The sequence below is a fragment of the Myxocyprinus asiaticus genome, chromosome 34, assembly GCF_019703515.2.
Source record: "Myxocyprinus asiaticus isolate MX2 ecotype Aquarium Trade chromosome 34, UBuf_Myxa_2, whole genome shotgun sequence".
Taxonomy (NCBI): domain Eukaryota; kingdom Metazoa; phylum Chordata; class Actinopteri; order Cypriniformes; family Catostomidae; genus Myxocyprinus; species Myxocyprinus asiaticus.
In genome coordinates, this window is record NC_059377.1 from 15,755,618 (window position 1) to 15,773,439 (window position 17,822).

At 38.6% G+C, this 17,822-nt stretch overlaps 1 protein-coding gene across 5 annotated transcripts in view; it reads right to left on the reverse strand.

Annotated features, from left to right (window-relative positions):
* LOC127424811 (uncharacterized protein KIAA1522 homolog) overlaps positions 1–17,822 on the reverse strand; it is a 71,346-nt gene that overhangs the window by 1,185 nt on the left and 52,339 nt on the right. For all 5 annotated transcript variants that reach the window (XM_051670254.1, XM_051670251.1, XM_051670253.1 and 2 more), the window contains 5 exons: positions 5,602–5,757; positions 5,410–5,450; positions 5,164–5,290; positions 4,270–4,374; positions 402–4,058 (listed from right to left, as the gene is read on the reverse strand). In XM_051670254.1, the coding sequence (XP_051526214.1) occupies positions 402–4,058; positions 4,270–4,374; positions 5,164–5,290; positions 5,410–5,450; positions 5,602–5,757 (4,086 nt within the window). The remainder of the gene's footprint in view (positions 1–401; positions 4,059–4,269; positions 4,375–5,163; positions 5,291–5,409; positions 5,451–5,601; positions 5,758–17,822) is intronic.

A 17,822-nucleotide genomic window follows, 5' to 3' on the forward strand; every position in this document is an offset into this window, starting at 1 on the left:
CAGTGCGGGATGAATTACGTGCCAAAGTTTTGACGAAAGAAGATTTGGCTTAGGGATTTTGGAAAATCTTTAAACCAAGCACAGCTAATTATCATTTGTTAATGCAGATTTATATTTATTGATGGGTCTCTAATTACGTTGCTGAAAAAAAAAAAAAACAGCCTAAAGTGAATTGCTGGTCTTAGCTGGTTTAAGATTGTCCTAGCTGGTTTAAACCAGTTTCACAGCCTGGCCAGCTGTGCCCAAAACCCCTCCAAAATCAGCCAACAGACCAGTCTGGAAGACCATCTTACCAGCTTAGGCTTTTTTATCTGGTTTTTTTTGTTTTTGTTTTTTTTCAGCAGGGCAGGACTATCTGTATTTCATGCACCAATTAAAATAACATGTGAATGCTTCCTTACTTGCTCGATCCTGGCTCCCTGATGCTTGTGCTCGCTGGCCAGCAGGATGCACTGTGTCACTTTGCCAATTAACTTCAACACTCACTCTTTGTTCAATTGTTGAGCCCACTGTCTTATCAGTTGTTGCGTTCTCTGTATTGGAAGGATTTGTTCCATGCACTGGTTTCTTAGCAACAGGTGGCGGCACCTTAATTGGCTTTTTTGTGCCATTTGTAATTATCATCTTGGATTGGTCAGAAACCTGCATCATCTCAGCTGTAAGATTCTGTTGGAGGCTTGCCTGGGCCTCGGGAGATGTAGGTGTTTCGATGACAAGTTTTTTTGTGCTCTTGGAGAAGATAAAACTGGCTGTAGATGCAGGGGACCTATGCAAGTTGCAGTCTTCTGGTGTTTTAGGAGATGGAACAGGTGAACTAGTGCTATTAGTTGAGGATAAGCGTAGATTGAGCATTGCTGGTACTCCACTGGAGGACAATGCAGCGGTTTTCATACGTATGGCCTCTTGTAGACACATGGATGGCACTGTGCCTGTGGCAGAAGATGATTTAATGGGTGGGTTAGTTTTTAAAGTTAGGGATCTGCGAATGGGCTTTTGCGGTGTTGCTTGACTGGAGATATTCTGAAACTGATCATCATTTGTTGTGGCCTCAAGGCTTGGTTTGCAATCATTGTTTACTTGATCTTCTCCAACATTTACAGATCGTAGTCGCACCATCTGAAGCAAGGAAGGTGTGACAAGGGGAATGTTGGCATCCTCCTTTTGAATAGGTGTGCTCTTGTGTCGGCAAATCAGTTCTTTGCTCCTGTTGTCCTTGTTTACAAAGTTTAGGTGCCTTTTAAAGTTAACAGTGGATTGGTCTTCCACTAATAGGGGAGGTGAAAGAGGCACATTTGTGCAGTTCACTTGGGTTTCAAGTGATGCTTGTACTGGTGAATCTTGCGCTGATATAGTTGGTGGTTTTGGTGGAACCTCTAGATATTTAGTGGAAGTGTTTTCAACAAGTGAAAGAGAGGACATTTTAGGAGGGGCTACAGTTGTGTTTTCCATGTGAACGGGGTCGATAGATAAGTGGGAGACATTGTTACAACACTGTGGGTTGTCATGTTGCCTATCCTCCATAACGGTATAATTTTTTTCAGTTCTTGTTGGGATAATACTATCTATTTCTGATCTTTGCTTTGGACTACTGGCCATATCAGAGGCAGTAGGTGACACCAATTCTATATTGGCTTCCTGTTCACATGATTCTTCATGAAAATTATTGGATATCTCTGAGTGGGGTTCATGGATGAATGAGGGAGGTGGTGGGGGGAAGTAAAGTTCATCTGGTTCCTCAAACATCAAGTCAGCTGAATCCATTGGTGGTGGTGGAGGAGGCCAAGAAGATTCTAGGGAAGTAGCCTCTTCTGTGTCTTGCCTGTGTTCCTCCTCATGAGCTGGTGGTGTGAACACTGAGGAAGCTGATGTTATTTTACTGGGTGGTGGAGGACGATAATGTTCTGGAGGTGTCGAAGGGGATGGAGAAATGCCATTGACCTTAGGTACTTCTAAATCAAGATTTTGCATTGGTTTATGATTCGAAATGTCCTTAACAATGCTGTTTCTTTGGTTCTCTGCATTAGTTTCATTGCTCTTTGGGGTGGATGTTTTACTCACTAATTCAGCACCTCGATTGACGTCACAGTATGTTTCTGACAGCATGCTATGATCAACTTCAATGGTTGGTAGCTCACTTTTAAGAACTGTTTGATTTTCTTCTTCCCTTCGGTCTTCTACCTTTCTTGAAACATTTGTCTGAATGATCTGATCAGTCTCCCTCACTTGAGTATTTACTTGTTCATTTCTTCGCAACTTTGAGCTTTCATTATGCCTCAAAGCTGGAAGTTCTGTCATAATTTTTTTCTGCTCTTGTGGTGGCACATACTCGTTTTGTTCTTCTAAAACAATTGTTTTGTGCTCCAGTTGAGACCCAGTCTTTCTTTCGGTGTCTGAAGTCTGTTTCTTTGGGATAATTTCCTCAGTGTTAGGTACTGTATTTGTGTTTTGATTTTTACAGATTAATGGCTTGTTTTGCTGTTTTTGAAGTTGATGTAGCCTATAGGGGTTTGGTCCTGGGCCACACAATAGTTCAAATGTGCGTTTTTTGTAAATCCAGGTCTCAGGGGGTGGAGGAGAGGGGGCTTTTACTTTAGGTGGAGGGGGAATGTTGAACAGCTTCCTAAGGGTGACTGTTGGTGGTGTGTGTGTCACCTTGCTTTGCACTATTGAAACAGGAGGGGAGAGCTTTTGTGCCTCTGGAGTAATGTTGGTTTGAATGTCCTGATGTGCTGTGTCTGATGTGACTGAAGACAGAGATGTCATTGATGAAGAGACTGAGAGCACTGTGGAGGTCCGTACACTTGCTCTCTCTGGTTTTGAAGGCTTAAATCTCCTCTTGTCAGGTGACGAGGGACTGACCTCTTTAGGAGAATGTGTTGGTGTACCACTTTGGCTTGAGTATCCACTCGAAGGGGACAAAGTCCTATCAAATTTATTTTCACCAGTTGCTACCTTCTGTGGAGATGAGTTATTTGATTCAGCATGACTTCCAGTTAAAGCCTGATCTGGACTAAGTGGGCTGGATTTCACAGATGACTGGAAGTCTTTTGATGATCTAGGCACTGAAGAATGAACTGAACTCTTCTCTTTACTTGTGGACTGATTAACTTCTATTGGATAATTGAGATCTTTACCTATTTGCCCATCATTTGGTACCATAACTTTGAAATCTTTTACATCTACCCATTCCCTTGATCTCCGCTTAAGTTTTTCATGGTGCAAAGAATAGGTCCTCTGTGGTGGGGCTGGTGGTAATTTTGTCTTTATCACAGAGAGACTTCGAGAAAACGAATTGCTATTCCTGCCATTTTCTCCTGCATCACTCAACTCCTGGTGCTGCAATCTCGTACATGTACTGTCAGAAGTTATCCAACTCTTTGAACTTGCAACACTCATGTCCTTTGGGTTTAAATCTGAAACTTCTTTGGTGCTGTCAACAACACATGTTGGTGGACCTCTCTCTTTTGAAGAGATTGTGGAGGAATTGGAGACAATAGTCTCAGATGATTGTGAATGACTCCTGTTGGGGCTGGTGGTAGGTGGATCTTCATTTGTGCATAATCTGGACCGTGAAGAAGCTGGGCTAGCCGATGCTATGCTACTCTTGCTAACCGTACTTGCACTATGACGGTTGTGACAATGATTAATTTCAATAACATCTATTGCAGCGGGCATAATTGCGTTTGGAATGATCTTGGATAAATAGGTTGCTTGTGGTGAGATGGACATAACAGGACCTTGAGGCTCCTGCAGAAAAGAGGATGTGGTCATCCCTGGCACAGCAAGAGACTTGGGCCTCTGCATAGGGCATGTTCCTGGCCCAAGCTTTCGGTTTAGGGACAAGTCATCTTGATAGACGGACTGAATGTGGTGTCTTAGGAGCTCCTCATCTCTTGATGTCTGAAGGTCCTTAATACTCTGCAGGTGTACATGGGCCCCTTCATGATTTGCCAAATGGAGGTCTCCATCAATTGTTGGGATAACAACTGTGCCAGATGAATCATCATCATCATGCTTTCCATTTTGAAGCTGCTGCAGTATATTTCCTCTTGCCATGTCTTCAGTAGAAAAAAGTACTGTCATCATTCTTTTATCTTTAGGATAATAACTTATGAAAGTTGCGGTTTTAAAGTATTCAGAGGTTAAAGTTCTGATTTTTAACATCTGATAATCTGATAATGCAAATGCATTTACATTAATTTATTTAGCTGATGCTTTTATCCAAAGAGCCTTAAAAAAAAAGAATTATACTACCATAGTTTCACTTACACAGTTCTCTCTGGACTTGCTGTGGTATGCCCATGATAGTTGTTCTTCTATTCCTTCTGGTCTTGTCCAGCCTTTTAACTGGGTTCAATGGCTTAAATGTAGAACCTAAAAGACGGTGAAAGAGTATATATGGAATGAAAACCAAGAGTAAATATATTAAGCCATTTCCTCCAGCTACTTAGTAATTCCATAAGTCAAAATGGGTACAGTTGCTCCACAATATGGGCTATAAGGCAGGAACAGGAATACATCGTTAGTCCTGAATACAAAAAAGTTGGTTTATTTATCCTAATAAAGAAAAATTATATCACTGATTTCTATACAGTAGTAGTTGATATTGACTCACTGTAAAGCCTAAAAAAAAAGCAAGTGTCATAAAATTAGTCAGTGGAACTCATGCATCATATTCTATGTCTTCTATTGCAAATCAAATATGGAGACACATCAATAACATCAAACTTCATTGGTTCTTGTGTCATGACGTTTAGTCATGAGACACGCAAGAACCAATGAGATTTGAGGTTATTGACGCGTAGTAATTTTTTATTTAGGCTTTGTATACAGGAGTTGATTTAATAATATATTTTGATTTGTGAGTAAATAACGGCTTATTTCGGTCGGTATATTGTGGTCTGGAATAGACTTGAAATATGATGCACAAGTCGCATGGACGACTATTATGGCACTTTGGGGGACTTTTTTTAAGCTCTAAATTGATTCACTATTGACAGCCATTGTATGAAAATCAGAGATCCCAAAATTCTTTAAAATATATCGTTTTGTGTTCAGAAGAAGAAAGGAATTGATATGGGTTTAGGATGACATAAGTGTGAGTAAATAGTGACACTGTTAATATATTTGGGTGCACTATCCCGTTAAGCCAGTGTGGTTTACCTTGGCGTGTAAGCATTGGACGAGAGGACACTGCTGAGACAGTAGACACTGAGATGACGGAGTGTCCAGCAGTGCTATCAGTCTCAAGTGAGTCATCTCTTTCTCTTGAACTGGCATCTTCCTCTGACTGTTAAGAAATTGAGAGCATCATAGTTATTTGAGGGCTCAATTTACACATGTATTTTAAAGAATAAAGTCATGTATGGTGATATACTGAACAGTATAGTTTTCATTACTGAAGCTCACCACAGTCTGAACATCCTGAAAATCCACCCCATTTTTGTGCTCTGCATGGAAGAAAGACTGAGTGAGGTGAATGAGAAAACAGTTGTATGTTAGAAGGCCAGAATATGAGCAGAGCATTAAGGTTGTTGGAGATCAGTATGTTTTGTGAGCTGAATATGATTGGGATAATGATCGGGATAACAGGATTCTCACCCTCCTGTTGGAATATCTCTAGTCCCTTCTGGGCCTCTGAATGCAGGTCCTCCAGATATTGTGGCTTGCTGCCCTCTGTGAACACATTCTCCTGGTAATGCTGGCAGGGTGTATAGTGTACAGTCAGCTTTCTTTGCTCATCCTGCTTTTGCCCTACTAAACATAGAGGATGGGGAAGATACTGTTAATCTCATGAATAAAATATATGCAGTCTTTATCAATCTTATAAACATTACCAAAAAGTTTTTGTAGAGGGGAATTCCAACATCCAAACTTAATTTGTGAATGAATTTCAGTGAAAGCTTGGAAATCTGCCTGTCAAATGATCTAACTCTGCCCATTCTTTCTCTTTCCAATAGTTGCACCTGCTAAAGCTTGCTGTTGGGCATGCACTAGTCAGATTGTCGATAGGGCTGTAGCAGCATATGTTGATAGTAGATTTTCAATTTAGTTAAAGCCTTCACACTCAAGCTGTGACCTGATCCTGATCTTTAATTCCTTGAAATACCAGATTACCCTTTTCATCGTTGCCTCAGTTGCCAACATATGGCAGCATAAGGTCTCTGTGTCCCTGTCCCAGTTCAACAGTCCAATTAAGTTACAAAGACAGAACAGATGAATTTGTAATACCATTCTCTTTCTTTCTTTTCCTTTTTTCCTTTTCCGTTTCTTTCCTTTCCATTTCCTTTCCTGTCCTTTTTATTCATTTTCTTTCCTTCATTTTCCTTTCTTTCCTTCCTTTTTCCCTTCCTTTTCTTTATTTTCCTTTCATTGGTTCCTTTTTTCCATTCATTTTCCTTCCTTCTTCCTTTTCCCTTCCTTTTACTTGATTTTCTTTTTATTTCCTTTTCTTTCTTTCCATTTCTTTTCATTCATTCCATATTGTCCTTTCCCTTCCTTCATTCAATTTTCTTTACTTTCCTTCCTTTTCTTTGCTTCCTTCTTTCCTTTCATTTTCCTTCCTTTTTTCTTTCCTTCCTTTTTTCTTTTCTTTTTCTTCCTGCCATCTCTCCTTCCTGCCTTCCTTTACTTTCCGTCCATTTCATTCTTTTCTTTTACTTTTTTCTTTCGTCTCCTTTTCCTTTCATTCCTTCATTTTCCTCTTTTCCTTATTTTCCTTTTTTCCTTTCATTTTCCTTCCGTCCATTTTCTTTTTTCCTTCGTTTTATTTCTTTTCTTTTCTTTCCTTCCTTCCTCCTTACTTTTTATTTCACTTTTCCTTCCTTTCCTTCCTTTCCTTTTCATTTCACTTTCTTTTCTTTTCCTTTTCCATCCTTTCTTCCTTCAATTTTCTTTACTTTCCTTCCTTTTCTTTATTTTCCTTTCTATCCTACCCTTTTCTTTTCCATCCTTTCTTCCTTCAATTTTCTTTACTTTCCTTCCTTTTCTTTATTTTCCTTTCTATCCTACCCTTTTCTTTTCCATCCTTCCTTCAATTTTCTTTACTTTCCTTCCTTTTCTTTATTTTCCTTCCTTCCTTTTCCTGTCCTTTCCTTCCTTAATTTCTTCCTGTAAAATACCTGTTTCCAATCTATAGATTCCAATGAAGCACCTGTTTATCACTCAGTATGACAATGCTTGGCTGTAATCTGGGGAGCTGAGGGGAATCCTCCAAACAAAGGCAATGCACTCGATTACTCAGGAGTCATAATACAGCACATGTTGCTCATCTACTGATAACAGACTGCCAGATAAACATGCTACCACATTCCCTGTTGTGGTAATGCCAGGGCTGGCTAAAGCCACTGAGCAGGTACTGCTTAAACTGGATTGACCTAATAAGAATTTAAATTCAGGGTAATCCATCACTTTGCCACATACACAGTTAGGAATTAAATGGATCATTCATCCCAAATCTGTCTTCTGTCATAATTTATTCACATGTTCTACACACGTATGATTTTCTTCTGTGGAAGGCAGAATGTTAGCGAGTGACAGTCTCAGTCACCATTCACCTTCATTGCATCTTTATTTCCATACAATGAAAGTGAATGGTAAGTAAGAAGGAATATTTTTCCTAACATACGGGTTTAAAACAACATGAAGGCAAGTAAATAATGTCACCTCATTTGCACCCGACATGGGTTAAAATGGAGCAAATACTTCTCAATTTATAAAGATCCAGCACCATTTTTAAGCCCTATTTTTAGATTTGAAAACATGCAGAGTTTAAACATCAAAGCATTACAATATTACTGGATTGATACAATAATATAGTTCAGTATCCTCAGTTATGACAATGTCTGAGTGGCACTGAGACTCACTGTTTTCTGGACAATAGGTAGAAATGGGACACTTGAGGGTGGCCTGTCTTTGGACCAGGGCACTCTCATAGTAAACAGTGAGTAGCCTCATACTGATTCCCCTATCATTTTCCTTGCATACCATCTAAGTGCCTTAAACTATCAGGCATGAGCTAACAGTTTTGATGCTCCCGAAAGGCACTGCAAAATGGAGTTAATGAGGGAGACTTCTGTCCTAAAACATTCTCTTAAAATAAATCCAGGCTTTTAGACATTTATGCAGATTTCTAACTTCTTGTCTAGTACACCCCATGGGAGTTTCAGGTGTCCTGGCATTGACTGCAGGCATTGTGATGCTACAGAGAGTAAAAACAGAAACCAGAGCACTAAAATGCAATATCTGAGTCCATTTAGTTTGAAATTAAAGGAATGTTCCACATTATAGAACTCTGTAAAAACATTGACAGATATGCACTTGCAATGGAAGTCTATGAGACAAACCTCTGTTCAAAATTGATTTCTGTCAACACACTTTTTTGTTTGTTATTACAAACTGAGGGATGAATTAAAATGATTTCCTGTGGTAATCCACAGATGCTGTCAATAGAGTTTAATTTTTCCCAGAAAATTCCTTTTAATTTAGTTAATTCTAAGAGTAATAGACTAAAATAAAAACGTGCAAACTTTGTTGCCTAATATAAAGGAATAACTGTAAAAGGAAATTATGAGTGCACACTTAGGATTCTTAAGGTAATAGACACTAGTATTAAATTAACAGAGGATAGGGATGAGGGCCAGTCATTGTTGGCAGGAAAAATTAGGCAAGTAAACAATAGAGAAAGTTCATATATCAATCAAACTGAACTGTATGTGTCAGCTGAACCTGTTACTTTATGGCTGTAGGACAGATGCAAAAGACAAACTAACAGTGAGACAAATGTAACAAACAGTAATAGAAATATAATGGACTTAACCGTGATCTCTCTTTTTTTTTTTTTTTACCCTGTTGTTCAGGACCTGAGGCACAGTGGTGTCAAGTCTTTAAACTTCATAATGAGCCTTTCATTGCACATTTTCAAAGTCCCAAAACATTGACAAACTTTAAACAGACTTTTACAGAGTTTGACAGCTGTTAAAAAATACACAGAGACCTTCCTTGCTTCTGTCTGTCTGCTAGTGCAGGTATCATTATTCTACAACAGTGCAGTAATTTCAGTATTTTTGTTTATTGTGCCATTTATACTTGGTCCAAAATGTTAGCAAAGACTTCTGATCCAGCCACTATCTGAACTTTTTGTAACAAGCACATGCATGCAAAGAAAAGTGATTACATTTTCAGTGTTTTATTTAAGTCTGCACTATCATTCCATCCTAGATAAATTAACTAGACTATTCTAGATTCAAATTGGAGAGACATAACACAAACAATTAAGTTCAAGTCTTACAATAAAAAATATTTTGCAGATATTTATGTTGAAAGTTGAATAATCGTATATGAATTCTTGGACAATTTCAGGGAAGGCCCTTTTCCACTTACCCTTCTTTTTGAAGACTGACAGCAGAGATCGAATTTTTTTACTTATGCAGACCACCATGCCTATTTCAAGATAAAGGCTCATGCAGATCCTATTGTAGTTACTTAAAAGTGTAAAGAAAGAGGTTCTAACTTCAACGAGAAGAGGTACACTTCTTCAAGCAGCATCATTAGGCTACTAACTGTCCACTTCTGTAGCCAGAGACAAAATGATGTCGACTAGTCTCTCTTGAGTCTAGGATTATCAGGTTGGACACAATGAAATCTACTGTGTGCCACCAATACCAGCTGCCCTGCTCCTTCACATCTTTCCCTCCCCTCTTCATCTCTCCTCCCCCTCTTCCAACGTCTAACTCTGTGTGGTGTTCCCCCAATGTGTTGGCTGCTTTTCCCCCATTGTTTCATACTCTAACTGAACTTGGGATTCTTCTTGACGGGAGCCTGGATAATCTACCACACCTAAAAATCTGCTTGGAAACATGCCACACCAAGATCAGAGAGTCTGCTTTACAGTTTGATGCCACAGAGCTGGAATAGTAAAAGGAATTGGGATACAAAAGGAGTTTGTGTGTGTGAAAATCTAAAATCAAACATGTCAGATAAATCATTAAATAACCTGGTGTGTTAAACTGTATGTTGAAATAATACTCGTGTGATGGTCAGTGTGATTCCACTTGCAAAAATCTTGTGCTATTTGTAAGTATAATGAATTGATCCTTGAACTTTGAAAGAAAAGTTCATGGAAGGAATTCTTTTTTTCACCGTAATCGTCATACTGTCCCAAACCTGCATGTCTTTCATTCTTCAGTGGAACAAAAGGAGATGCTTTAAACAATGTTCACACTGTTCTTTACCAAACAATAAAAACAAACAGTGAACAAAGGCTGTCAAATTCCAAAAATGACACACAAAATGCACTATAACAATACTCCATTTGACTCCATTTTACATTCCATGTCTTCTAAAGATAAATGGTAACTTTGGAGATTGTATGCTTTTGTTATATGAAAGAGAGCAGTCTAAACATTCTTCAAAATTTCATATGCTCTTGTCATATTGTTCATATACTCCAGACATTCTATTTGGAGTATCTAAATACGTTGGGGCTATGTAACTACGCACCCCAGGCACCCAATCGCGCTAATCAGCCGAAGAGAGAGATAAAGGCAGCCGGATGCGGCAGTTCGAGAGAGAGAGAGAGCCACACGCAGCTGCCTTGTGTGTGTGTTTGTGTCTTTTTGTTTCAATTAATATTACTTTGACTGTTCAGCCACTTCCCGCCACCTCCTTGCCCATTTTAAACCGTTACGTTGGTTCCGAAGCCCGGGAAGGAGGAGGGTTGCGCTGTCGTGGAGTCCTCGCCACTGCTGTCCACCCAAAGGAGCAGCTGCAGCCGTCCCCCGGGGGACAGAGGAGTCACTGCCAGCCTCCTGGACGTGGAGGAACGGCCACCATCCGCGAGGGGATGAAGGGCTCACTGCCGGCCGCCTGGAGCTGTGGAGCCACTGCCAGGGGCGGAGGGGCTCGCTACCAGCCGCCAGGCGTCGGAGGACTCGCTGCTGTCCACCCGGGGAGGTGTGGCTGTCGTCCGCCAGAGTGTGGAGGAGAGGTCGAGGACCAGGTGACGGTGTGTCTGGGAACCGGCGAGCAATTTTTCTCTCTCTCTCTCTCAATGAAGTTCCACTTTTCCCTCTCCTCTTTTTTTTTTGTACGGGGTGTACGTCATGCTGGGGGTTCCCCAGCCTGAGGCAAAGGAGGGAGGAGTGTGACGAGGAGGAGGGCGAGCCCCAATCGGGCTAGGAGAGGGATAAAGGCAGCCGGATTTGGCAATTCGAGAGAGAGAGAGCCACACGCAGCTGCCGTGTGTGTGTGTGTGTTTGTCTTTTTGTTTAAATTAAATATTACTTTGACTGTTCAGCCTGTTCCCGCCTCCTCCTCGCCCATTTTAAACCTTAGGGTAAGGTTTTGGAACAATGAAATAAGGACCCTAACAAAATCTAGGGATCAGAATATCATAGAGACTTGGGGATGTGCTCATTTGACTTCTAGTAAGCAACCACTCTAGCAACCATACAGAACACCATAGCAACTTACTAAAAACTACTCTGAATACCTTTAGCAACCACACTGTAGTACCCTGGCAACCATTTAAAAGACCGTTGCGTCATGGAGCTGACTTTTATAAGAAACTGTAAAAATCTAGTTTTATATATTTATATCTACCCATTTCTCCCTAACTTCCAGTCAGTCAGTCAGTATACACACAGTCAACGGCTTCTCTGTACTGCTCCGTCTTGCCCTTGGCATCTCTTCACCACCCATTCATCGATCTTATTTGTGTCTTCACGAATGGAAACAGGTTCTTGTAGTTTTCTCTCAAGTCAACGCCAAATGCCTTCAGAAAGTATAGGACTGCCTGTTGTCCAACTCAAGCAATCCCATTAATATTAATCAGGTCAGCCAAAAGACACCATCTGGCACTTGGTATGGGATGAGGGGTGAGGAGAATGCTTTTAAACAGCCACCAGAGCATGAGTTTCTTCACACAGAAGCTTTTGTATCTCTAAATACACAGGAAACAAATGACACACTGCAGCCTTTTTATGGTAAATTACAGAGGTATAACCCAAACACGACTGACTTGGCAATAAGCGATTGGGTTTAGACAAAAATACACACAATTTATTTGTAATGATATAACAATTTGCAGTTTTTGAAGAGTTTATGGTCATAAACTAGTTTTGAATTGTTTATTCCCTTGAAGATGACAAACATAGTATTACAATTAGTGCTTTCCATTGCATAACTCAAGAGATTGGTCAGATGTCATGAACTTGCTCAAATATTTAGCTCTATATTTATTAGAATAAAAATAAATGTATGTACTTTGGCATGATTTACTACTATGCCAATATAAAAATATGGGTGATATCAATAAGTCTAAAGGCACATTTAGATAATTATATATAATTATACAGAGGAGAGTGGGGCAAGTTATCTCACAAGGAAGTTGTTGCAAAGGCTATATCTTAAAAATAATAGATCTGGAGTCAAAAGTCCAGCTGCGCAAATGTGTTTTCTCCAGCAGATGTTTTGAATGTTGGTTTCAAACACCTTGCTCCAAACACTCTTAAATTAGAATAATTTTTGTGAATTATACCCTCTGAAGTAAATTTGAATTATTATCCTATTTTAGTTATTGCTCTTAGGTAAACAAATGCACATAAACCACACTGGCATTCATTCAGGTAAGGGTTCACAATATTATGAAGTCAGATTTTTTCAAAAAGTTTTAATGTGTTTTTAGGAAGACAAAGGTATTGTTCTTGTAAGGATTAAATGTCAAACATTTATCAATTGCAATATTTGTTGGCCAAAACAATGTTTTTATATTTTTGTATGTTACCTTTTTCTATTTTTGTTGTTTTATAAATCTTTTTGTGCTTCATGTTTTTTTTTGTATTGATTTTTTTATTTAGCTGAAATAATTATAATAGGCTGTTTAATGTAGATGTCACCCGATTGGGGTATGTTGTCATAGAAAAAAAGCCTTTTAAGCAATAATGGTGAAAATGTTGAATAGCTGCTTTGTAGCCCAAACTTCACGGTTAAAGCTTTTGAAAATAAACCTACCCTGAGAAATATTAATTGGAGTGAATAGTGGGACAACTAGCCCCTGTCTCCTCTAAACATTTTTGTTATATATTTTTAAAACTGTAGTTAAAAAAAAAAAGAAAAAAAAATATTAATAACATTTTACAAGGAGCCACTTGTGATGAACTTTGATTTTACTCAGTTGTCCATTCTTTCACAAAATAATATGCTTCAAAAATGTCCACCAGGTGGTGGCACAGGATGACTTTGTTGAATATATTGCAACGTCTTGTACATCTGGTATAGAATCCTTCATCTCCCCTCATAATAAACATCTCTCCTAAAGACCTCTAGAACTAGTCTACTAAACGTGAGAACCAAATGTGGGAAAAATGATGCCAACATACTGTATAACATCACAACAGGCCAGTTTTCAGGATTTGTCAGAAGTCATAGTAAACTTTTGACATGTTTTCCTGACTTAAGTGAGATAGAAGCACACTTTAGAGATGTTCAGCAGCCAAACAAGTTCTGAGTTGCCCAGAAGTTCTCTCTTTCTCACAACCCCTAATTTGAAAATCTAGAACTTTTATGTCTATTGTACACTGTGTTCTTTTTTTAACCCTCCTTACAATTTACCATTGTTTTGCTGTGTGAGTTTGTGTACATATAGTCAAGCATACGTGCACATTTTGTAGCCTCTAAGAGTGAGTTCAAGGAAAAGGATTAGAAATCTGAGAGAGACAATATGCTTAAATATTTATATGTACCACCTAGTGAGATTTCTTGCTTTACAGTTACTCATAAACGTGGGGTTATTTTGGCCCTGGGCTTTCAAAGCTGGGCATACTCTTTAATGTTTGACTTAATCTGGGATAAACAACCAATAGAAGGTTAATGTTTCTTGAAGCTCTTTTAGCTTCTATTTTCCCCATCATTGTTGGCTGCTTTATGTGACCGTCTCTTTGTGTCTCTGTTTAGGTAAACTATAACTGAACCATGTTTGTTAGCCAATGTGTAGCCTATTCTTCCATAAAATGTGCACAAATGCCAAAAGAGAAAAAAAACAACTTTTTTGTTACACACCTTCCAAATGTACATTACCTGTTTGGCATTTGTCAACCAGTGAGCCTTTATTCATTTATAGTTATTGAATTATATGTAACTCCTACTGGTTTCGGTTTGTAAACAAATATGTCTAACACCGCCCTGCCAATGCCATCTGAACTAAATCTTGCATTCCAACAATGGGTTGCTTTCTTAAACCTTTTTCTTATAACTGCCTCTGCAGTATTTTCAAGCTCTGATGTCTAAACAAGAAGCATGTTGTCTGTTTTATGGAGATGATACTGATATGTTAGCAGCATCTCGAGATGATGAGGCATTTTCCTCTTCCTCTCTCCCCTGCCCTCTGTCTCCTGATAGACTGCTCGTTCATCCGGTTCATTTAGAGCAGCCTGCAGTGCACCACCGCTTCAAGTCATTAGCAATGGAAAGCACAAAACAAGTTATTTTTTCCCCTGCTGTGAAGTTCTGCATCTATCAGTGTTTACAAGTCCCTTGACATGCTGCAAAACATTCTTTACTTTTTCTTTACAAAAACTACAGTGCGAAGCAATCCTTTCCCCCACACAAACACTCCTCCCGTCCAAGGCTCCATCAATACTTGCTATAAATAGCATGAGGGGTTGAGATAAGCATGTTCTATCAGACACTCAGTCTTTTGTCCTCTCTAACAGACAATGAACCCAAGCTAATGTTCTTGAGGGGTATTCTCAAAGTATGCAGACATTTAAAGCACACTTAAAAATGCTTGTATGACATGATGTTACAAAACAAAATATTAAATCTTTTAAGCAATGAAGAAGGTTTAAAGAGATAAAACAGTAGATATACTGATCAACATTAACATCAACACATCCTACCTCTTCTGCCATTACATTCCCTTGCACTGTACATAGCCAATTTGCATTTAGATTTGCACTACGTATGTGTGTGTGTGTATGTATATGTATGTATATATATTCATATATGTGTATATGTGTGTATATGTATGTATGTACAGTTGTGCACAAAAGTTTGCATATCCTGGCAGAAATTGTGAAATTTTGGCATTGATTTAGAAAATATGACAGATCATGCAAAAATATCCTTATACTTAAGGATAGTGATCATATGAAGCCATTTATTATCACATAGTTGTTTGACTCCTTTTTAAATCATAATGATAACAGAAATCACCCAAATGGCCCTGATCAAAAGTTTACATACCCTTGAATGTTTGGCCTTGTTACAGACACACAAGGTGACACACACAGGTTTAAATGACAATTAAAGGTTAATTACCCACACCTGTGGCTTTTTAAATTGCAATTAGTGTCTGTGTATAAATAGTCAATGAGTTTGTTAGCTCTCACGTGGATGCACTGAGCAGGTTAGATACTGAGCCATGGGGAGCAGAAAAGAACTGTCAAAAGACCTGCGTAACAAGGTAATGGAACTTTATAAAGATGGGAAAGGATATAAAAAGATATCAAAAGCCTTGAAAATGCCAGTCAGTACTGTCTTATTCACTTATTAAGAAGTGTGAGGTGTGGTTGTTTCAAGGAGCACAATACGACGATACTTGAACAAAAATGAGCTGCATGGTCGAGTTGCCAGAAAGAAGCCCGGTTACAATATGCCCGACAACACCTTGACACGCCTCACAGCTTATGGCACACTGTAATTTGGAGTGATGAGACCAAAATAGAGCTTTATGGTCACAACCATAAGCGCTTTGTTTGGAGAGGGGTCAACAAGTATTGTACTCCTTGAAACAACCACACCATCTTTTTCCAGAGCAGCCTGTATTTCTCCTGAGGTTACCTGTGGGTTTTTCTTTGTATCCTGAACAATTCTTCTGGCAGTTGGTATCAAGAGATCCCTGAATTTTCTACTTCTTAATAAGTGATTGAACAGTACTGACTGGCATTTTCAAGGCTTTGGATATATTTTCATATCCTTTTCCATCTTTATAAAGTTCCATTACCTTGTTACGCAGGTCTTTTGACAGTTCTTTTCTGCTTCCCATGGCTCAGTATCTAGCCTGCTCAGTGCATCCACGTAAGAGCTAACAAACTCATTGACTATTTATACACAGACACTAACTGCAATTTAAAAAGCCACAGGTGTGGGAAATTAACCTTTAATTGCCATTTAAACCTGTGTGTGTCACCTTGTGTGTCTGTAACAAGGCCAAGCATGCAAGGGTATGTAAACTTTTGATCAGATTTCTGTTATCATTATGATTTAAAAAGGAGCCAGACAACTATGTGATGATAAATGGCTTCATATGATCACTATCCTTAAATAAAAGACTTAAGGAGTTTTTTTGCATGATCAATCATATTTTCAAAATCAATGCCAAAATTTCACAATTTCTGCCAGGGTATGCAAACTTTTGAGCACAACTGTATGTATATATGTATATGTATGTATATGTGTATGTATGTGTGTGTGTGTGTGTGTATATATTGTGTCTATTGTGTATTCTATATATACTTTTTCTTTTCAATATTTATCTATTTTTTTATTCAATTTTAATTATTTTTTAAAAGTCTTGTTGCTGTTTTTGTATTGTTGTGAACTGGAAGCTCCTGTCACCAAGACAAATTCCTTGTATGTGTAAGCATACTTGGCAATAAAGCTCATTCTAATTCTAATTCTAATTAAGACAAAGTTTTGGACACATTCTGGTTGTCAGATGTTAGTGGAACATGTTTATAATTAATGCGATGAACTGCCTTCATATGATCAATTAAAATGACTTTGGGAGTAGATTGTTAAAACCAGGTATTAAAAACAAAATATTTGTAATTTTGGTTAGTTCTGAGCAGAAACTGGTTTTTCGTTCTGGCTCCAGTGTTCCGGGCCCTCCTAACTGTTTAGAAATAAATAGAAGAATGGTTAATAACATTCTTTTAAAATAATAGTTCTCTGAGCTAAGGGTGGGTGATATATCAGTTGCAGTGATGTCAGATCTCGCAAGAAAAACAAGCAACCTGGTCTGGGAAAACAAACCCAAAATAAGCAACTTGCTTATTCACTCATGCCGGAACAATTGAAAGGGGCTTGGTTTCCGTTTTCGGTTACATTCTGCAAAACAATTTGTTCCTTTTTGGTTTTTGTTCCTTGAACATTTCTAGTCCATTGTTAAAAATGGCTTAGAAAAGGGAAGTATGTCTAAAGTAAGTGACATGCCTTTTCCCTCACACCGGAACAATTGAAGGGACTTGGTTTCCGTTTTTGGTTACGTTCTGCAAATCATTTTGTTCATTTTCTTTTTTTCATTATTGTTCCTTGAACAATTCTAGTCCCTTGTTGAAAGTAATTGCAAAAATGGCTTAGAAAAGGGAAGTATGTCCAAAGTAAGCAACTTGTGTTTTCCCTCACACCAGAACAATTTAAATGGGCTTGGTTCCTGATTTCGGTTATGTTCTGCAAAACATTTAGTTTGTTTTAGTTTTTTGTTCCTTGAACATTTCTAGTCTCTTGTTAAAAGTAATTGCAAAAATGGCTTAGAAAAGAGAAGTATGTCCAAAGTAAGCGGCTTACTTATTCACTCATGTCAGAACAATTGAAAGGGGCTTAGTTTCCATTTTCGGTTACGTTCTGCAAAAATTGTTGTTTGATTTAGGTTTTTGTTCCTTGAACATTTCTAGTCCCTTGTTAAAAGTAATTGCAAAAATGGCTTGGAAAAGGGAAGTATGTCCAAACTAAGCGACTTGCCTTTTCCCTCACAGCGGAACAATTGAAAGGGGCTTGGTTTCCGTTTTTGGTTACATTCTGCAAAATATTTTGTTCGTTTT